The 23,773-nt window shown below is 40.5% G+C and overlaps 2 protein-coding genes and 1 long non-coding RNA gene across 4 annotated transcripts in view; all 3 read left to right on the top strand.

The window, feature by feature from the left end:
* Positions 1-5,081: 5,081 nt before the first annotated feature.
* The window catches only part of LOC145443717 (uncharacterized), a 54,840-nt gene continuing 36,148 nt past the window's right edge, over positions 5,082-23,773 (top strand). Inside the window, exon 1 of one of the 2 annotated variants that reach the window (XM_080321670.1) lies at positions 5,082-5,259. In XM_080321670.1, the coding sequence (XP_080177796.1) occupies positions 5,235-5,259 (25 nt within the window). In that variant the 5' untranslated portion in view covers positions 5,082-5,234. Of the gene's footprint in view, positions 5,260-16,936; positions 17,743-23,773 lie in introns of those variants that run through there. The other variant, XM_080321669.1, reaches the window with a different exon arrangement.
* LOC145443721 (uncharacterized) lies at positions 5,806-6,974 on the top strand. The gene is made up of 4 exons (XR_013916516.1): positions 5,806-6,010; positions 6,199-6,378; positions 6,448-6,513; positions 6,742-6,974. It is a non-coding gene; the product is annotated as an uncharacterized LOC145443721 (long non-coding RNA).
* LOC145443718 (uncharacterized) overlaps positions 20,730-23,773 on the top strand; it is a 441,881-nt gene continuing 438,837 nt past the window's right edge. Inside the window, exon 1 of the mRNA XM_080321671.1 lies at positions 20,730-20,745. The gene's annotated coding sequence lies outside the window, so the exon portion shown is untranslated. The remainder of the gene's footprint in view (positions 20,746-23,773) is intronic.

The raw sequence follows: 23,773 nt of genomic DNA on the forward strand, positions 1-23,773 counted from the left end.
GTGAAACACTCGTTAAAAGTGTACTACGTATAGTGGGATTCTCTTGAACCAGTCCAGCCGATTACCGATTCAAAACAATAGCAATCTAAACTCGAGCATATATCAAGAAACCAGAACACACCGGAGAATGAGTAATCAAGCGGAACAGAGACGGTTCGATAAGAGAGCTAAGTAGCAAAATTAATATGTAACAATAATGTGTCAGTAATAATTGCGTTCATAATGAAAGATATCGCGGGCCGCATGCGGCCCGCGGGTTGAAAACCCCTGCTCTAAGGCTAAGCTGGGGGCCGTGACCAGTGACCAAATGCACAAAGTGCATGAGTGGACGGCCCACAATAATCTTTGCGTCAACGCCGCGAAATCCCAGTAATTGGCCTTAAACTCCGAAAAAAAATTAACCGTTACCATCGCAGGTCAACCTATTTCCAACTCGGAAAATGCGAAATACCTTGGGGTTTAACTACTAGACTCGAACATGTCCCGGAAGAGTCACATTCAGTCGCAAGAAAAACAATTATCGTGAAACTGTATTCTGTTCTACAGCCTTAGAGACTACATGCCAGCCTGAGTCCTTCTGATACTCTTTAAATCATTTTACAATATGGTATCATCTGTTGGCGGGCTGCCGGTAAAACGGCACTGAAGCTGCTACAAAAAACTACAACATCAGGTCCTCCGTATTATAGCTAGGGCTGGGCAAAATCGAGTACCTGAGTGATTCGATTCTGAATCACGTAAAATGCTTCGAGTCGAGTCGAGTAATCGAGTATCACTCATTATGACGTCATAGCAGAATATTATTTGTCAGAGTTCAAATATGTACCTTTTAAGCGACCACAAAGAATATAATGCCTGTTATCCATCATATTAGGGATACTTTGTTATTTTTTTCGACCATACCGATTTCATTGCACTTGGTGACAATATTGTGGGATGATCATGACTTCGGAAATGTGCTATTTCCGGTAACGTTCGTAGCCTTGTACTTCATGTTTCGTATGCTACGATACGGCCAATCAAGGTTTCAAGGCTTCAACAGTGAAATTAGCATAAACTCGTTGATCGTTGATAAACTCCTCGTTGATAAATCAACTTTCAGTGGTGAGGAGCGTATAATTTCAGTACTCGAAAAAATCGTCTTTTACTACTCGACTCGAATCATTAAAATTAATACTCGATTCAGATTCGAGTACTCGAATCATTGTGCGCAGCCCTAATTATAGCCAGGGCACCAAAGGGACCAGAATGTGTGTCCAGCAAATCACTGCTAAAAAAAAATCGGTGTCCTAGACATAAAAGATATGCGGAAACTAGAAATTGCAAAGTTTATGTATCAGTTCCACTGCGGCCACTGCCCCGAAAATTTCAATGACTTCTTTACCTCGGTATCAAAAGTGCATAAGTACGACAAACGCGCGTCCACGTCGTCTAACTATCTTATGATTGACAAAAAAGATATGCCTGACCTGAATGGTGGAATAGTATCTCGCCGGCTATCCGACAGTCGTCGAGCATGTCCATCAGCCACATTCAAGTCGAAATCAGGGATATATAGAACTCCGGGATGGCTGACTTCTTTTTGGCCTTTACCTAAGTAGGTCCAAAAAGTTATTTGCAATCTACCTCGAAATATCCACTTTCCTGCAAGCTAGCGATACAGCTGTTTCTATGATAATGATCCTCAACCTTTTGCAGAATAGTTAGTTAGTAAGCTAGACATTCTTCCCATATCTCAACCTTACTGCTGTATAGCCGCCAACCAAGTAAAGTATGACACTGCGGTATAGCCAACCAAGTAAACTATGACAACTCTGAACTTCAGTAAATCATGAATGTGTTTAATTTCTACACATCATATAATATGCATCAGGCCACAAATAACAGAGTGAATAACAAATAAAATCAGCGTCATCAGAAACCGTGCAGCCGGGAAGTGGGGGGGGGGGGAGAAATAGGATTGATTAAATCAACCGTTTCAATTCGTGTTAATCCACAATTACCATGGAGTAGGGTTGCATTCAAAACAAACATGTTTAAAACAAGGCCCTTGTATAAAACATACTTTTGTATTTTTTTAAGCCATGACGTCAAGAATATTCAATTGTGACGTCATATTGGATTGACATTGACAATTGTAAATTTAGTGTAAATATAGCTACTTTGACGAAATATCTGTACTATTGCTGTTGAACAGACTATTTTAAGGGTTCCAGCCATCCCATATCGATATTAGTCGGCTATATCAGGTGGTAATCGTCCGCAGGCTCTTACAACATGTTTTTGGAAAGTATTTACACAATTATGGCATAATTTTACAACTTAAAAATATTTATTTTTCAGGCATGTTTCAAACAAAGTGTTTTAAAACACCGTTCGTTTTAAATGCAACCCTACCATGGAGCATTTCCAATAACGAAAAGATAGCACGGTCTGTAAGGACTCGAAATTGTGATAGCATTGTTATCTTCTACGTCACTCAATGAAAGTTGATCAAGATATCAACACACCATTGATACTTCTCTTCAGGTTCAAATGTAGCCTCGGGGGTAGAAGTTTGGTACATATTATCAATTTGAGAAGCATTCGGTAGACCCAGTTGCTGAATTCAGCTGATATTTTGTTCACCTAGAAATAGTTTCACTATAGAGGTTGTACATCCTCTATAGTTTCACGACTGCAGTGAAGAAATTACCACCATTGGCTTAACGGTACATCACGAATGGGCCTTCTGAAGCATTTCATGAGATTTATCAGTTAGGAAATATTCACATTCAGTATCATTGTCTTGCAGATTTTCCAATAGATAGATGATTCCATGTTAAATAAAACATCACGGTGCGGAGGCACGAGATCCAAATATTCAGATTGTGGCCATCTTTGCCAAGATTTCAATGGGATGTGCCCATGCAGTATAATATCTCAGGATTTCCACTGTTGACGTGATGCAAATGCTGGAACATCGCGTCTGCAACAAAAATGAACAAATAATGTATTTAGAGAAACAAATTAACCTTAAGAATATATATATAGATGTATGCAGAGTTGGTCAGTAGTGAAGAACTTCTACTTCATTGCAGTACTCAAGTAGGTGTTGCCTATTTTCGAAGATACATCTTGTAATTTTGAAGTAGCCATCTCCAAACCTAAGTACCTTGCAGGCATTTCACTTTCTGCTGCTACTTGAGGAAGTTTAAATACCAGTACGCCCTGGGAATACGACTATTACTTGAGTAGCAATGCTGACTACTTTAACCACATCAGGATTAATGTAAATCCCTCATTTAATACCGTATCACCAGAATCAGCCAAACTTACCTTAGGCCGACTGAGGAGAGGTCCATGCTTTAGTGTGACGATTTGACGAAACCTTGCAAATTTAAAGCAATCTTCAGAGTTTACTCTTCCTCCATCATATAGGCCTATAGCCTATAGGCTGTAAGTGTTTATATGGTAAAGACAGGCCATATCTCAGGGTCGTATCCTGTCCTGACGATTGTGTTGGCTTATCCCTTCAAGGGAGTTGGCATCTTCAAGGCTTCAGTACGGAGACGGACTTTCAGCATTCCCGTGGCCACTTACTGGCCACGGATAATTTCGTGGCCGGCCACAGATATTCCGTGGCCGGCCATGAAAAGTGCTATTCTATGGCCGGCCATGGTGATTTTCATGGCCGGCCATGAAATTTCGGTATGGCCGGCCATGAAATTTCCATGGCCGGCCATGCCAAACTCATTCTCATGGCCGGCCATGACTGAATTTCATGGCCGGCCATAGCCAAATTTCATGGCCGGCTGCAATATATCAAGTTAGTATTGATGATAAGTACTGTAAGTGACCAAATCGTGGTCAAATGTATGATCAATTATGTTCTGTTATGGGCGTACAGTAAATAGAACTTAGCGAAGGCGAGAGTTTAGCTCAGTTTATAAGCATTTTCACCCGAAATACCAGAGGAATACCGATACAATGAAACGATAGGAAGAAGTCGAAACGATCTGGCATAGTCTCTATATATCAATTAGAAGCACACAAAATGATGTAAAGAATGCATTAAAAAAAGAGATATCCGCCAAATGAAACAGGAAATATAATGGCATAGAAAGCTAGAAGCAATGAAGACATATCAAAACTGGTAACTGGTAAGTGTTGATTTGGATGCTTTTTTGTAGAAATAGCCCGAAATATTCGGCTGAGACTCGTCACAGCTAATCGTAAGCAACTGTATAGAATTGGAAAAAAACAATGTGTACCAAATATATGTCAGAAAATCCGTATAAGTTCTCCAAAAGCTGTGAAATTCACATGACATTGTGTGGCCGGCCACAGAACAGCTCGGAGCTCTCTGTGGCCGGTGCTTCCCCCGATCTGATATTGATTTTCTACCATAAAATGTGCATTGTGCAGTTGCAATCGTATGTATGGTTGGTTATGGTTATATTTTGTAAATATGCAAATGAACGATTAAACAATATGATCTTGATAATGTGATTAATGTCCTTCATTTTTCAACCATGTTTATCGTTTATGATAAGTCTGCGATGAGAAGTTATACGTATATATTGGATCATATGTAGTTTAAGGATGTAGGAGCAGTTTAAAATCTTTCGTGAATTGCCCTGGTGATTTTATGAGTAATACAATACTGCACTGGAAAATTGTCTTACTTCACTGCAGATTTGTTTGATTTACGCTCAAGTAGACTCGACTATATACCACCTTGAATACATAATAATCTATATGTTTCATCGAGATACGTGAACGGTCAATATGCGGGCATTTAACCTGTTTCTCGTTTTCAGTACTAAATACCGTAATCACAGTACCCGGACGAAACAATTAGGGAATCAAAGAACAAAGAATATGTGGAAGATACTCTTTTAAGTTCCAGAAAAGCTGTGAAATCTACATCACATTCTGTGGCCGGCCACAGAACAGCTCGCGGCTCGCTGTGGCCGGTGCTTCCCCCGATCTGATATCTCTTTACCAACGGTATGAAACATGTAGTTGCATCATCATCATCATTGATTTATTAGCAATTTTATCAGTTCAATACACCACAAAAAATGCGATGCAATGAAAAGAAAGGAAGATGTCGAAGCGACTAGGAGTTGTCTATGGAATCGGACACCCACCTTGGCCTAGGCGATCTAAAGAGGAGGCATGCACATTGCACACTGAATGAAAGTAAAGAAGATAGTATAGAAAAAGGAAGCTACAAGAAATAGGGCGGCATGTCATGGGAAGCGAGATCGATAGGTCAGTCGTGGTCCGGTAATCTTGAGGATGTACTGTATTTATTTAGTAGTAATTGCTTGTATTTCGACTTGAATGTGGACATGCCCGTCGACTGTCGGATGGCCGGCGGGATACTGTTCCACACATCAGGTCCGGCATATTTGATAGAGCGATGATCTTTTCGGTCGATCATAAGATATTTGGACGACGTGGACGCGCGTGTGTTATACCTGTGCGCTTTTGATTCAGAGGTAAAGAAGTCATTGAAGTATTCGGGGCAACGACTGCAGTGAAACTGATACATAAACTTGGCGATTTCTAGTTTCCGCATATCTTCTATGTTTAGGACGCCGAATCTCTTCAGCAGCGACTTATTGGATGGGCAGCCGGGCCCCTTTGGGGCCCTAGCTATGATTCGGAGTACTTTATGCTGTAGTATCTGCAACAACTGCATAGTTTGTTATCGTTCGTATAGCTGAATAGCTGTGTATTGCGTAATGCCGGGCTGATACAATCCTTCTTTTCTGTACCAGGTCTACGATAAGTCTGCGATATGAGGTTATATACAGGTCTATATTGTATATACCATGTTCGCCACCATCAACCTCGACGGACCTGGCGTCAAAATTGTTGGAAGATGCAGGGGGTAATCTAAAGTGCCCTGTGAATTGCGCTGACGAATTCATGAGTAGTACATTACTGTACCGACACCTGGACTTAATTCATTGCAGATTTGCTGTATATGTAAGAAAGGACAGTGATTGTGATGCAGGTACGTAGCACTGGGCAATATTGGCAGGGTTCAAGCACATCTTCTGTTGTTTTTTGTCCGATACCATTGAGTTTCATTCTATTTTCAAATTCTAAGTTGAATATTGAAATCCAAATTATTGTTGGACATAATGTTGATGGATAAGCAGGGTAATTTGAATATGTCCCTCTTTGAATTCTTCTATTTAGGTGCTGTCCTTCCATGTCGTAATGAGTCGTGTTACGAATGAAAGGGGTAAAAGTAAATGCCGAAAGTTTATCTAGATATATTCATTTCAGACAGGTAGCAGTGAGATGTACTTGGATTGCCAGTACTCCACGTTGTGGTGGTGTGATGGTAGATACCGTGGAACCCGTCACAAGAAATTGGTACGTAATCAACAATTTTGATAGAAACAATTTTTCTTCTCCGTATTAATCGATACAGAATATTTCCAGATTCATCAATCGTTGACTTGCTCCTTCATCACAGCGTTGCATGTCGTCAATTATTGGATTCTACTGGTTGGACTTATTTATGATAACAATACTAGAACGATACTTGCATCTACCTCGACTTCGAGTAACTGATGAATTGGATACAAAGATGGATAGGCCGATAATAGCTCGGTTTATAGAAGCATCTGTCACACCAAGGAAAAGGGAAATATGATTAATGCCCTACAAGGAAGCGACTAGGGGCCTTACGGCTTATTGGTGTGTTAATAATTAAATCAAATGTATTTTTAGCAGGCGACTAACCTAAATTCAAAAACACTCTACTTCTACGACGCCATGGGCAATGAGGAACACTACCGAAGACGCTTGGAACGTAAAGGGAAGTGAGTAACTGAGATATTACTTATTGTTGACACTCTGCATATCTCTATGCTCCCAGGGGATTCTGGAAGTACCATACAAATAGTTCTGCCACTGGGTGGGAAATCGTATCCAGGACTCATAGTCAACAGAATGACTCTTATAACTGCGGGTGCGGGGTCTTGGTATTGAAGGTAACTCAAAATTTCAAAAGACTCTTCATCTGTAATCGCAATTGCTGTTTCAGTTTGCCTAGCACCTTCTGAATGGTGACGAGGAATTCGACTTTTCTGCGAGCACTGAGTGTTGCCGTCAATATCGTCAGGCATTCGGGAACATGCTTTTAGATTTTACTGGTAAATTTGGGTATCATTAGGTTGGAAATTTTGCTTATTCATAGTTTCTTTTACCACAGAAAAGGACGTATTGCAGAGGAGACGCGTCGGGTAACGCCTCGAAATACATTCTAATGGTTTTCTCGATTCGTTAATCTGTGTATCAGACTAATAAAAGCAATTCGCTTGCATAATAATTGATTCCTTGTGTACAATACGTCAGTGCAGTGATAATCCGTAAGAGATCATCTTAACGCCGTTTTAGCGATGGGGCGGCGTGACTGGCAGTTCGCAATTATGATTTTATTTACTCTCCTTTATATGAAACTGGTATAGGAACGAACTTTCTGATGTAGAGCAGGATGATTTCAAGACAAGTGGACAAGTAGACAGGACGGTTTAAGTAACTTCTGTTTGGGTGGTAGCACTAGTAGAGTTTACATCGTTCCTCACCGTAAATTTGTGATAGTCAGAGAGGATAAAAGACATTTCTACAACGCATGCAGGAAAAGGGTAAATATGTGCCGAGCCGATGAAATTTTAGTCTCTTCCCGACGACATTAAATAGTAGGTTTAGTGATATAATTTGATAACTGACGATATTCGTGTAATTATACTTCACAAACCAAACCGACGCAGTGCAAATCGAGATGATCTGCTTCAGATAGTCACAGTGATTGAAAGATGACAGTTTCAATCAATCTAGACGAGCAAAGATCATTAAAGAGCTTCTTGGATGTACAGAACTTCAATATGATATTCAAAAATCATTAACTGGCCACGAACCTGTGGCCGGCCACGATGAATCATTATGGCCGGCCATGAAATTCGCTGTGGCCGGCCACGAAATACCGCTTTTCCATGGCCGGCCACGAAAATTTCGGGGCCGGCCACAGAAAAATCTGTGGCCAGTAAGTGGCCACGGGAAAGCTGAGACCCCTACTGTCAGTACGAGCAAATGGTCAACAAATGTTGTGGCCATATTCTGGGAGTCAGCCATTGGCAGTTCACAACAGTGCACTTCTGTTGAAGTATAATTCCAGTATTGTAGCATTAACGTGCCGTTCATTAACAAACATATGCCTGCCTTGTTTTATCAGACATGTAACTGATTAATAGTATCTGTAACAAGAGATTGGATTCAACAGTTATTGTTATAACAGTTGTTATGGACACTTACAACTGCAACGACCTTGACGTGTTGTGTTTGTAATATTAGGTTATCCTCAATTGAAATGCCTCTTGAATCTTGCATACCGGTAGTGTACTCAGTGGCCCCAATTCTTACTAGGAATAATCCAGCAATGATCTGGAATAAGCCTGCAATACCAGCACAACCCGCATATTCACATATTAATCTATAGCACAAGATCTTAACAGACGAAGTCCCTCCTAACGGTCACCTTCATAGTCGACACGGCACAGTGTAAATGTACACTTGCACTTGTAGAATGTACAGCCTTCGATGGTGACATACGTTATATCCAGGGTTGCCATACCGTCCTTATTTCTAAGATTTGTCCTTATTTTGAAGGCCCACGTCTTAAAAAACTCGACTGTCCTTATTTCTAAGAAATGTCCTTATTTTCGACTTGCGTCCTTATTTTGTCTTATTTTCAACCACTACAGAACTTCGATCGTTTTCCTCTGGTATTTGTGTTGCATAATATTCATAAATTATGCTTTTGTATCGAGATTTTATGATATCATAAAGGAAAGGAACTCTCGTGACGTACACACCATAAGATTAGACTTCCAAGTGGTGAGAAAGCTCGGGCCGTGATTGGTTTCGTCTGTACCAAGCTACCACGGCGGACGTCATTTTAGCAGTAAACAGCAGTACCAAGTTCCTGCTGTTTAGTCTACAGCAGAATAAGCTCAAGCGGTGGGGAAGGCAGCATTTAAGGCGTAGTGAAAAAAGGCGCAGTGCAGTCTACACATTGGTTAAAAAGTAGTAAAGCTATTAATAATTGAAATTTTTTTCTAAATTATATTGCACTTGCACACATAGTTTTAGCTACTAATAAGGCTAAATCTGATTAGTAAAAATGAGCAGGCGTAAAAACGTTTTTCGTGACTATTATGAGAGAGAATTCAAAGATATCTAACGAAGTTCCAAGGGCGAGTGTTTCGCACATAGCAATATCTGCAATTGTGACATTAACCTGGAGGCTATAGGAAAGACCGCTATTTCAACTCACATTGATACCCCAAAACGCAAGAAGTGTGTCATAATGATTAATTTGAGCCAGTCGATCAGCACCAACGACCACAGATGACAAGGCAGCTGCTGCTGCAGAGGGTACCTGGGCATTCCATAGTGTCAAACACCAGCAATCATTCCTCACCAACGATTTCACATCGCAATTGTTCAAAACAATATTTGCCGATTCCAACATCACAAATATTTTTTCGGCCAGGACCAAGACTACAAGCATTGTTACTCGAGTTCTTGCTCCATACGCTCAAAAATGATTTTGTCTAAACATGGTGTACGGCCTTTTTCCATCTTGGTGGACGCCTCTAATCACAACGAGGTGGAGAAGTTTGGTTTATCACCCTATGGGGGGTGGGAGGCAAGATCAACGTTTTTTTTTTGGGGGGGGGGGCTGACGAAGTGCTGTTTCGGCCCTGAGTAAAGATAAACCTAGACCTGAGCTCTCGTGAGATCCATGAAGCATTTTCTAATAACAAGGAGTTGCTGGAGCAGATTGTTTTTGGCGAAAAGTATGGAATGTGATATGCTACTGCTCGTATAAATACAAAGTATGTTCAAAAACGATTTTTCATGCTAATCTAATTTTTCGACTGTCCTTATTTTTCGGTCTATGTCGATGGCAACCCTGGTTATATCGCATAACATACCGGTAAGCAATGAAAAACATACCGCAAGGCGTAATCAAAATCCTACTGCTGATATCAATGTTGAAGTTGGAAATTTTTCTACATTCTGTTATGTTCTCACGATTATCAACGCAGCAAAACATGTTAAATAACATACTACAGAAGCAGAGATATTCCGAAGGCGAGCAAATGACCGTACAGGTATACCGGTAAATTGCTGCTGAAGGAATAGGGCCAATACCGCAAATTTTCAGACTACCTGAACATCTCATAACCTGGTTAACCTCTAGCTTTATAAAAAGAACATACACATGGATATTATATGCTTCTACTACTCTGAAAGACTTAAAATTACACACAGATGAAGCGGCTGACCAGAACGTGCATCAAAACTGAATGCGCGTAGGGACCTACTTAGGTAATACCGCGATGACGCATTTGACGCAGTCAGCCATCCCGGAGTTCTATATATCCCTGGTCGAAATACAAGCAATTTCTGCTGAGTGAATACTAGCCGGCCCTCACAATTTACCGGACCACGACCTGACATATCGATCTCGCCTTCCGTCACTTGCCACTTTATATTATCTTCTTTTACTTTCATTCAGTGTGCATGCCTCCTCTTTAAATCGCCTAGGCCCAGGTGGATGTCTGATCTTAAGACTACTCCTAGTCGTTTCGGCATCTTTCTATCATTCATTGTATTGCAGTCTAGTGATGTTTTGAAGTGATGAAATTTTATAAGGTCGTAGCTTTCCTTGCATAGGGTTTGTTTGTTTGTTTTGGGGTATTCATGGTGTTTGTCGACTACTATGGTCATTTACACCAGGCCGATATTCTTCTTATTTTCCGTACCTGCCGACTTATAGCGCGGCCCACCTCTAGTCTTTTGTAAGACACCGCTGACGCGGATGAGGTGGCGAGGAGGAGCCTAGGTAAACCTCCAACACTTAGGTATCGGAATTCGGTGTATAGCTATCTAATCAGGTCACTATGGTTACCATCGGCATAATGTGACCCCCGTGACGTATAGTTGGTTACATGCTGAGTGTTGTTTGTTGTCTTTATCTATATTATTATCGGTGGCGAGTAAGGTATTAGTACGCTCCACGCTGTAACAACATCGGACATTTCTATTCCAGGGGCTCTTAACCAGGGTGCGTAGACCCCTTCGGGGTACGAAGCATCGCATCAGGGGGTACGAGATGCATTGTGGAACCAGGCCTATATGATGTGGAATATTTTCTTGGCCAATTTATTCAACTAGAAAATGGTCTTCGCGCTACGCGCGATTTTATGTGAATGAGCTTTCTGATTTTAATATATAGTTACCATCAGAAATTGTGTTGAAAATGAACAGGGGCTACGAGAAATCTTATTGGAAGCACGAGAGGTACGATCGCTAAAGTTAAGAAACAATGCTATTACTATGCAGGGTTGTTACCACGTCACAAGGCTCCGAGCCACAAGTCAATCTCACTTTTATAGTTTTGACTCGAGTCAAGTCGAGTCATTTTCAATTCGCCCCGAGTCAAGTCCGAGCTCAAGTCATCGAGCAGAGGTTCGAGTCCGAGTCATGGGATAATGACTCGAGTCCGAGTCCAAGCCATTGTTTTGACTGCTCAGTTTCCAGTTAAAGTCTTGTTAAACACACTGTTATAACCCTATTCGGTGATAGCGAATGGTTTGCATTTATAATACACTAATTTTCCTCACTTTTCATAGTTTCTGGTCGCATTTTCAAGTACCAGTACCATTAGACGAAGCCCCAATAGGGTGGTTGCTTTACTATTCTTCGAAATTACAATGATGTCGATCTTGGCCGTCTGAGTCTCACGTCATATGACTTGGTTCGAGTCATGCGCAATGAGTCGAGTCCAAGTCGAGTCAATACACATATTGACTCGAGTCGAGTCGAGCCATTTCCGTATTTTGAGAAAATGACTAGAGTCAAGTCGAGTCATCAGAAAATCGTGAGTCGAGTCTGACTCGAGTCGAGTCATGACTCGAGTCATTACAACCCTGTTACTATGGCTCAATAATGATTATATTCAAGTTGCTATTGATATGTTACAATAATAATCGAAGGCAAAATATAACGCTGATTAAATTTGACTTTGGCAGTGACAGTAACAATAGCCTACTTATCACGACTATATCAAAACCCGGATTAGGATACACACCGATCAAATGCTCTGATATCAGATCAATCTTCAGTAGATTTTAAAATATTCTACATAAAATTGTGGCACGTCAAAGGTCCACTAGCTGCAATATTATAACCCGACAGTTTTACGATGTCATGATGCATCCTCTCGCATGATGTCTATAACTCATTAATTAAAAAAATATGCCCGGCACAAAAACGATTTTATTCAAATATTTGGAAATGTGATTTTTTTTATTGTCAAGCGTGAATAGTAGCCTACAATAGTAAATTACATTTCCAAGATGTTTGTGGAATGCCTGTCTACAAGGTCCCGTCAAATAAGGCCTACTTGGAAATTATACATCGAATATCCCTATTATTGATGCTGCGGTCAGCGGCGTCATCAAAAACTGGGAAATTGGCCCGCGAGCTCATTTGAGTTTGAGACCTCTGGAATGCATGTTTTAAACAAATTGTTTTAAACAACCATTTGTTTTAAATGCATCCCTAATTGGCAGCCGTCAATATGCAATTTGAATTGGTCCCCCCAATCTCTGAGAGATTTTAATTTGACTAAAAATTTTCTTCACGCTTAACCCGATTGAGGGTCACTTGGATTTTTCCGTTTTTATTATGATAGTGTCCTTGCAATCTGAGCACCACCGTACAAATGCGAAACGCATCATAGAAGAGTGATGCGTTCCATAAAGAAATACCAAGTTGGAATCATGGACATCTCACTAATGACGGTCTTTTTAGTACGTTTGAGTGATTTCAATATATTTTGGCTCAGCAGCAGGATAAATATGCTTATGGGAGGTCAAGAAAAAACATTAGACAACAAAGTGATTCCCAAAACCGGAAGATGCATTATCATTGATTTTGTGACCAACAGTTTTGAAGACACTCCCTCTGTCAGCTCTACCAGTTAATATGATCACGTGGGCTTGTAATGGATGAATATTTTACAGGAAAATATGTGAAACTACCAATATCAACGACAAAATTCATTCAAGAGGTTTGAAAAATTGTCGCGCTCGACGCGACTGTTACGCGAGTCGCGGTCACTTCTCTCAACAATTATACTCACGATTTGGGGGCATATATAGTTAATCTGAGGGGGTGTTCAGCTTCTACATTGAGAGACTTCTATCCACAAGTTATAGCTCAAGAAAACAGTGAAGACACAGAACGCCACAAGGTTATTTTAATTTTACCATTTTGATTTTATTGATTCAACCAGAATACTAGCAATCCCAACGGATGGTTTATGTAGCAATAACTATGAATTGGAGGTAAATCAGGCCGATCGCGAAAAAGATATTTTTGGTCAATTAAATTTATTTCAAAATTGAATGCAGTGAGTGAATTATATTAACGCAAGATGCTGCAAGAGCAAATCCTAATATATTAGGTAATAGTGAGAAAGTCACGATTAACTTACAAAAGATATTTATTCAGTGCCGTTATTCGAATCAGTGATACATGCAACATTTAAATTGCCATACACTTATGTTTTTATTAAGAAACCGAAACGTGTTTGAGATTTTACAATGTTGATATCTGTCGCTCTCAAAATCGCTTCCAGATGGCAATATAGGCCAATTTGAAAACCACTATTACCTAATACCAATGTCTTACCGAGTGATCAGTTTCACACGTAACGTCACAACCGAACATGGCGAGTAGGTCTGTCGACGCAACGACGAGAACGTTTGTGCCCGCATCTCTGAATCAATAGACAATCTTCGAGAGGAATAAACAGGCCCCATAAAGACGTAACGTTGCCGTACTCCCCACAGGAGCCGATACGGTCGGGTGCCCGCATATGATTGTTCGTCAACACGACCGTCGTCACAACTTCGTGAACGAACAACCGCTTGCATTGAAGCCAGCCGAATAGTCGCTTCGTAGTCCAGGGACGGATATTCCAGGAGTCGTCATAAGCCCAAAGACATTGTCCTAACGGAAACACAAGGTTGAAAGCGGTGACTTGTTCTCGGTGTTCGTTCCACATTGATATGCCAACCCCAACACAGACCTAACAGCGGACTAATTAGAGCGAAATGCCGGTAATTTAATTCCAACCCAATCAGTGAAATGTTTCTGTATGCTCAGATTTTTATTTCATTGTAATTTTCGGGTTTACTAAAAATATTACACGAGAAGTGTATAGTGCCAAACGAGCCAAGCTCGGTGCGCATTTGATCTGATCTGAAGTTAATTTATGTGTTTCTTCCTAATTAGGCATTTTATCCAATTTCCAAGTTTTTCCGAATCTAATTTGAAACAACAGTGTAGTTATAATTGTAATTCTAATCTAATTTGAAATTTTTCTAGTTGTTTAACTTTGTCCAGCATCACATAGAAAGAACCTGACGACGGAAATAAAGCGAGCGAGCGACGAAACGAAGCGTATCGCAATCATCGTGGTGTCCAAGCGGAAACCGAGGAACTGCGATTCGCTTAAACGAGTACTGCCAGCACTAGGACATCTGTCTTATAATTTAGTACATAACGACGCAAGCGAATGGTTCCTGGAACTAAAATATTGTTGACAATCCTCCCACAAAGTAAACACGGACAATGTATGCAATAAAGACATAAAATAAAGATCACAGTTTAACGACCGTCCAATCAAGTCAAATCAATTCACGGCGCACGATCATGGCTCTCTCTGTCTCTTTCTCTGACGCAATATGCAGTATTTACATATTTAGGATCATTGAACAATTATTGCACCACTTTTGCGTCACAATTGTAGCTATATGTATAGGTGCACGCAAGCGCGAATTCAGGCATATTTATATCCGTGAAGGCGGAAAGTTATTATTATCGTATCTCAATGAGGAAGTACTTATGGGGAGGGACTGTTCATATTAATGGATTTGCTTTCATTCATCATCATGACCATTTGGTAGTTGAAAGACAGGATAGAGCTAGCGTTGCCATACGGCCGGATTTTTCGGACATTCAAACTGCATCCTGAAGGATATGCTAAAATATGCTTAAATGCCCGGAATTTTGAAGGCTTGAAGGTAGCTCAACTTCTTCCGTAAATTAGCATAGACAGTGTCTTATTTTGTGCAGATTTACCCCACTTGAAATTTTTCATTGATTTAGTATAGATAGGCTAAATAACTTACGGAAGTGAGTTTTGGTTTCAATTTGTTCTCCTTTAGAGGGATTTGTCCTCTTTTTTTCACGAAATCGAAAATGTCCTCCAAGGACACCCAAATGTCCTCCTTTTTGACACTTCTTCTTCCTTTATAGCTTTGACAGTCAGGCCACCGGACAGGCATAACTAAAAAACGGCATAAATTACTCGAAGCCCGCAATGTGGATGTTGGAGCGGGTCTTTAGGGAGTCATTCGACCCGTCCAACCATCATTCGGCCCATGAAGACGTCTGTTGCAGACCAAAGGAAAATACCAACCCTAGTAATCGCCAGAACCATTGCCATTGCTTGTGTGAAGTCATATTGACAGACAATGTGGTCATACCTCATTTCGAAATACGCTAGCAGGCGCTAAAGAGTAACCGGAATTTGAGCCACGAAAATGTGGTAACGCTAAGATAGACAGGACAGTGGCGTAGTAGCCACTTGGCGTTTCTGACTCTGCGCCAGGGACGGCAAAAGGAGGCTGCATAGTGCACAGTGCACAGCTGCACACAGCACGGAGGAGATGGCTAATCACGAGTTAATTTGTTACAATCCAGACTCGAATCGGGGGTTGTTTTCGACAATATGTTGCGCGTGACTGAAGGATTGACAGATTTAAAATGCTGATGCGAAGCAGTGAAACCACATTTGATCGTATTGCAACAGCGTTTGATGTTTTACAGTGGTTAGCTAAATCACATCTATACTCGATTCGACACCGTATTTATGCTGGTGTCTGAAACTTCATCTTACCATTGTTGTTTCTATTGCGAGCTGTGATAGGAGTTTCTCAAAGCACAAAACGATAAAGTCTTATTTACGTTCCACTCTGAATGGTGATCGGCTATCAGCTCTGCCGATTCTTACTATAGAAAGAGACTACGTTCAGAAAATTGATTTGGAAGATATATTCGCTGATTCCTTCGGCGAAAGCTCAAAAGGTTTAACTTTGAGGTGGCAATTGATCTTTTATTTGCCTAATACATTTGTTCTCCGTTATTTGTCTTTTTTGCCTTAACGATTTCTTCCTCAGGCAACATAGAACTTTCGAGACGCGACACAATATTTGAAATTATTTTATTGGAAAGATTGCTTGAACATGAAACCATTTTAAAATTTGCTGCAGTCTACTTATAGGGCGGCATTTTCAACGAAAGCCAGGGACGGCAGCATATGCTCCTATACGCCACTGAGACGGGACACAAATTTTTGCCGAAAAAGGCTTATATATGAAGTCCGAGAGAATGTATATATAGGGAACGATCGAGCCCATCAAATGACTTTCACTGCGTCCTACCCAGTATTCGCAGAATCTGTGGAACTTATGGCATGCGACTGCATGCTGCGGAGTAGTCTATTGTGTTATTACGGAGAAAAATACGATGATAACTTCAGTGGTACTCGACCACCGGTCCGCGGACCGGCACCGGTCGTGGCAAGTTCCCTGCCGGCCCGCCAGATAGATTCGAGTTTTCTATCTCAATTCCAAAATGCAGAACGTTAGGCAGTTCTCCGTTAATTAGAGAAATGAAGTATCAAATTTTAAATTGATTTAGAAGTGTGGACGTATTTTATATGGTTCAAGTGTCATAAGAAACTGTCCAAAAGTAGCCTACAACTCGTTTCGGACAAGTCATATGTGAAGGATAGTGAGACTTTTAGACAGATTTCACTAAATTCCGGCTGTGCATTTAAGCGACAATTGACAGTATAATAGAGGCTATCGCCACTATCCAAGTCGCATTTCTTTCAAAAGATACGGAACAATTACAATCAGTACTTTGCGAGCTCCGACATGCAGAAATTTTAATAGTACTACGTATAAATATCTATCATCAAAAATGCATCAACTAAGTTGCATGCATTTGTCCTAATTGAATTTTGGGTGGATCTCAGTTTTTGAAGATTCACCGGTCCGCAACATTTGTTTCGGAGTTTTACCGACTCGCAAGGTTAAAAACGTTGAAAACGAGTCCTCGCTTGATCAAGGTTGCTACGATAAAATACGATTACTTACTTTTCTTGTGGTATTCATGGTGTTTTGTCGACCACCATCGTCATTTACAGCAGGCCGATATTTTTCATTTTTATTCCGTAACCGCCGACTTATTGCACGCTCCACTTCTAGGCTTTTTGTAATACACCGCTTACGTGGATGAGGTGGCGAGGAGGAACCTAGATAAACCTCCAACACTTGGGTATAGCAATTCTAAAGTCGACCAAGGTCGGACTCGAACCCGCGACTCATTGGTGTTGCAGTCGCGGATTTTTACCACTGCGCTATCTCGCCACCGATTACTTACATCATATCAATTCACATTGCAGATTGAAATTTTACCATGCATGAAAAAAAATCGAAGGCATCTAAATGTAAATGTTTGAAGAGAGCCTGTGGACTTACCACGATTTTTCTAACGTTTGTGGCAGCAGGAATATCCTTTTACGTAAGTACTGTATAAGAATTCTTCAGATTTCAAATAAGTTGGATCGGGTGGTCCAAGACTGCAAGCAAGAATAAGGGCCGCAACATCGGGGGTAGTTCAATAGAACCAAGAGACAAAATACGTTGTTTCTTGAGCTTTATTCATGAGTCCTTCCGCTAATATAGATGCGTGAGAAATCATGGACCATATCCTCAGACTAAAATTCCAATGAAAATTTGAAAGCATCCAGAGCGGTGGTTCTGAAACTGTCATGAAAGATTTTAAGGCGGGCACGAAGTCAATGAATCTATTGAGTTGTGCTTCAACTTCAAAGTGTGTAGGCCTATACTAGCGACAATATAGTCTTTATTTTAATTATTGCGTCGTACCTTCCATAAAAGCCATAACAGTGGTAGATGAGGCACTGACGCCTTTAGAGTGACATTTTCAAATCTAATAATCAAAACGGTTGCTGACTCAGTTGGCGACTTGTTTCTTATCATATTAGCACTCTTCACACGCACGCCAAGTAGTAATCTACATTATGTATCCACAATCGAAGGTAGGTCTGGGTGCGAAATACATAATAGTTACTCCAGTAAGGGAATGCATTTGCTCTGTACTACATGCTTGCCGTCGCAACTAATCGATTATACTACAACAGCGGTGGCCACCCTTTTTGATATTCACGGCCGCATTTCCATTACTCAAGTAGCCTAAGGCCGCATTCCAGATCATTGTCGTAATGAACTAACTGGACGTCAAATACCCATGTTACACTGTCCATATCCATTTCTTGTGAACCCCAGACTAATCTATTTATTCATATCGGCTTACTATACGCACCGAAATCGCGAATGGTCATGTTATATATCAGGGTTACCATATTTTGTGAATCAAATTCCGGACACTATTTAGCGCCCACTAGCGGATTTTACAAAGAGGTATGATCACGTTGTCAGATAATATGACGTCACACTAGCAAAGCGTCGCCTTTCGACTGTATACAGGAATGGAGTGGAACATAGGTTTTGAATTTGGCCTGTAATGTGAGCTCTGGTGATTGCTTGGGTTTGCCAGATGAAATCGTCTGGTGGACCATATCCTTTCCGCCGGTTGTGTGTTTGACAGCCCTGCTATACTGTTAGGTCGGTGCGGTTATCTGGTTGTGTGTTGTAACTATGGCTGGGTACGATGATACGAGTACTCGAATATGAATCGAGTATTAATATTAATGATTCGAGTCGAGTCGTAAAAAATCGATTTTTTTTTAGTACTGAGATTATACGCTCCTCGCTACTGAAAGTTAATTTCGCAACGAGAATTATAGTTTCGATACTAATTTTCACTGTTGAGCCTTGAAACCTTGATTGACCGTATCGTAACATACCAAACATATAGTACAGAGCTACGAACGTTACTGGCAATAGCACATTTTCGAAGTTATGAGTCATGGCCATCCCACAACATTGTCGCCAAGTGCAATGAAATCGGTTTTGTCGAAAAAATATACCAAAGCATCTTTAATGTGATGAATAACATACATTATGTTATTTTTATTCGCATAAAAAGTACAAATTTGAACTTCCAAATATCACATTTTGTTATGAGTAATACCCGATTACTCGACTCGATTCGAAGCATAATACGTGATTCGTAATCGATCAATCAGGTACTCGATTTTACCCAGCCCTAGTTGAAGAAACCAGGTCCGAAACAACATTTTTTTCAGCCCCCTTCCGCCCAAAAAAAGCATTAATCTTGAGCCCACCATAGGGTAATCGATGCATTTTCTTGCGGGCATACTATATGCATCTGCTTGTTAAAATTTGTGAATTAATTCTGTCAATAATATTGGTTCTTCCATATATTACTATAAAATACACCAGTAGATTGCACATAAGGCTGTTCAAAAATAACTTTTTTTCTGGATTCCAGCCATTCAGTGATTAAATTGTCAGGTTACCCTAAAAAACGCTGCACAGCAAATTCTGTTCAATTCTAACAAGTATAGGTCTCGGCAGATCCAATTAAACTTTTTAATTAATTCAGGAAAATCAAAAAAAAATTCAATTTTTCTGTCAACCCCATGAAATTGTTGAGCTGTCTTCAAACACGATGCAAAACAAATTTGACTCAATTTTAACTAATAGAAGCGGAGTTATTTGAGTTTTTCGTTGATAATTCTCGGATTATCCACTGGTAGTTTCCAGCGGTTTATGGCCGCAACCTCATTTGCAATTTGAAAATGTTCCGTTGTCCAGCTCCAAAAATGATAGGCTGATTACTGAAAAAGTCAGCTTGCCCAGACTTACTCACGGCCTATTTGGAAGCTGATGACGCCCAACATCTTCGCGATCCCAGAATAAAGGCAAACGTCCCCCAGGTTTAGAACAACTGTCTTTGACTAAACTAAAGAATCCTAACGGCCTTGATCAACCCTAAGAATTTATCGTTACCCTATAATTGCGATTCGAATTACACTTATTTCAGTAAATGATGGTGGCATAATAATAATAATAATAACAATCGCATCTGCAATAGGCCTAGTACTAAAGATATCGCTAGCCTAACTACCGCGTCTTAGGCCTACCATGCTTTGGCTCCTATTTCTCGATGGCTTCGATAAAACGCTATTAAGTATAAGCTGATTAGCGATTGTGATTAAAGAGTGACATCTCGAAACTGAATGACATCGAATGTCCGCAATCATGTTCGACGCGTGCGTACATGCGTAATTGATTTCCACTAGTCTTCAGTTATAGTCCAGTAGGCTTGAGTTATAAGAGGTAAGGTTTGAACCACCTGAAATCGGCGTCATTATAGCACATATTCCATAAAAACTCGTACATTTCTACCTGCGCAAATCGTCGCCGAGGCTACGTAAGACGCATTGATGAGCGGGCGTATATAATTGTTGGACGCTTTGATAAGCGCGCGAATTTAATTGTTCGGCGCGTTAATAAGCGCTCCTATTCAAATGTTCGACGCGTGGGTATTTCATTGGAGTATTTGGTTGTATTAAGAAATTAATTAATAATAATTAATTATTACTTTAAATTAACCTAACTTCTGAACTGACGCACCACTGCTGTGGATGCCTGCGAAACGATCTGGATATATTGCACCTGGACGTACCCGCCGTGGGACCAAGCGGATGACCCCAGAGGACTCCTCAACTCCGACCACACAGGAACACCAAAGAGAAGATATTTCTCAACATGGCGCCTGTGCAACACCGAACTGTGGCTCACAAAAAAGCTCTGCTGCAAAAGAAAAAAAGAAGAGACACAGATGGAGTAAAGAAGAGTATAAAGAAATAATGAGATGTTACTTCTTAGCCAAACTTGAAAACTCGGCAGGAGTAACCGAAGGAACTTTTCAAAAATGGAAAGAGAGAACAAACAACTCTCCAACCATGGCTGCCAATACCCTGGCAACTATGAGACGCTGTGTAATGAAAAAATTATCAGAACAAGAACTCGCAGAAATCGAGAGCGAAATTTGTAACAAAAACACAGAAAACTCTGAGGCACTAGAACTTCAATTCGGCCAAGATGACCTGTATCCGCAACAACCACTTGAAGACCTGAACATCCCAGAGGTAGAATCACAAAACACCATCGGGCACCCGAATGAACCAACATCACCTAACGTTGATGACATGGACACGGAATTAGAATTGGAGATCAAAAATCAAATTATCGACCGAATGAACTCCACATTGGATATAAATGACAGAGTGAATTTACCTGACCTACAAATTACAAAGAAACTGAAAACTGATATTGCAGTAGCGAACAAAATTTTGACAGAAACCATATACTACCTGCAATAAATGACAAAAAAGGAGAAAGACCACAATGTCCCTTAACGACAATCAACAACCTCATTTACAGCACTGCGGCAGTTATCTCGGAAAGGCACTGCAAAATACCAAGACCTGTCAACAAAAAAAGGGGAAGCCACACGCCAGCTTGGCAACGCAGAATTGAAAACAAAATCGCAAAACTAAGGTGTGATGTTGCGATACTCTCAGAACTAAAAAAGGAAATGTTTCCCGCAAAGTAAAAAATAAAGTAAAAAAAATAGAACTGGAGCACCAAACAAAACTGCAGTCAACAGAAAAAGTGACAATGTTGCAAGAGGAATTAAAAATGAGAATATGCGCCAAAGCACAACGATTGAAACGATATAAAAAACGAGAAACACAATATCGCCAAAACTTGTTATTTACTCGCAAACCTGGCCAATTTTTCCGAATGATGAAACAAAAGTCAAACCACAAAATTACCAGCAGCAAAATTCCAGCCACTGCAGATCTGGAATCATTTTGGAAAGAAATATGGGAAACCGAAAAATTGCACAACTCAAATGCAACTTGGATACAAGACCTCCACACTGACCACCTACAAACACCAGAACAACAATGGTCAGAAATCACAAAACAAGAAATCAAGGAGGCCCTAAAAAGTTCACTGAACTGGAAAGCAGCTGGTCCTGACCAGATCAAAAACTTTTGGCTAAAAAAACTAACTGCAACACATAATTACCTAGCGGCGATCTACAATGAGCTTTTATCCTCAACTAACTCGCACGAGATCCCAGCCTGGTTCACACAAGGGATCACCTATCTTATTCCAAAAAATGAAAACACCAGGGACCCCAAGAACTACAGGCCGATAACATGCCTGACAACCATGTACAAAACACTGACCAAAATCCTGGCAAAACGAAGCTACAAACACCTAGAAAACCTCCTTCCGCCTGAGCAGAAAGGATGCAAGGAAGGTGCCCTTGGCTGTAAGGATCACCTGCTCCTTGACAAAACCATTCTTGAAAACTGCAAGAGGAGACACACTAACCTCAGCATGGCATGGATAGACTACAAAAAAGCTTTCGATTCAGTCCCTCACACATGGATACTGAAAACAATGCGTATGTACAAAATGAATCCGATCATCATCAGATTTATTGAAGATTCAATGAAAAATTGGCATACCAAACTGTTGATCAAACATGACCAAGGCGAAACAGAAACCTGTACAATTCAGATACGGAATGGTATCTTTCAAGGCGACTCATTCTCACCACTTCTATTCTGCCTCAGTTTAGCTCCACTCAGTGAGTTGCTGAGAAAAAATGAAACAGGATACGTGATGAAAAAAGCAGCAAACTCTGAAGGTCAAAAGATTCATCACCTTTTGTTCATGGACGATCTGAAACTGTACGCGAAATCCGATGCAGACCTGAATACCCAAATGAAAATTGTTCATGAGTTTTCAGAAGATATAAAAATGAAATTTGACTTGGATAAATGCTCAAAACTTACCATACGACGTGGAAGAGTCACCAGCACTGGCGACATGAGCTTCAAACTGGGTGAAACCATAACAGAATTGAATGCCGAAGATCACTATAAATATCTAGGGATCTGTGAAAGCGACAACATTAAACATGCTGCAATGAAATCAAGTCTGAAAAAGGAATACATTAGCAGGCTCAAGTCAATTCTCAAAACTGAACTCAATTCCAAAAACAAAATCAATGCCATAAACAGTCTTGCAGTGCCTGTCTTGAGATACAGCTTTGGTGTGGTGAACTGGCGCAAAGATGAAATTAAAAAATTGGATACAAAGACGAGAAAATTGATGACAATGCACCACATGCATCACCCAAAATCTGATACACAAAGACTGTACATCCCCAGAAAAAAAGGTGGTCGAGGACTACAAGAAATTGAACAAACTTTCAAAACAGAAATCATCGGCTTGTCACAGTACATCAACAACAGCGAAAACATTTACTGCATACTCATTGCACAGGAAGACAAACAGCGCAAAACAAAATCTCTGAGCTATCGTCACGACAAGTACGTCAGAGAAGTCAACATGGAAACAGCTAACCTGTACACTGCTGAAAACACTGTTGCCAAACCCACAACAATAGCAAAAGCAGCACGAGTCCAGTACAAAAATGCAATGCTCAAAATGAGAGAAACGATATGGGAATCGATGCCTCTTCATGGACAGCACAAGAAGTTAACTTCACA

The sequence above is a fragment of the Botryllus schlosseri genome, chromosome 7, assembly GCF_051294905.1.
Source record: "Botryllus schlosseri isolate E-star chromosome 7, Bs_hap1, whole genome shotgun sequence".
Lineage (NCBI taxonomy): Eukaryota > Metazoa > Chordata > Ascidiacea > Stolidobranchia > Styelidae > Botryllus > Botryllus schlosseri.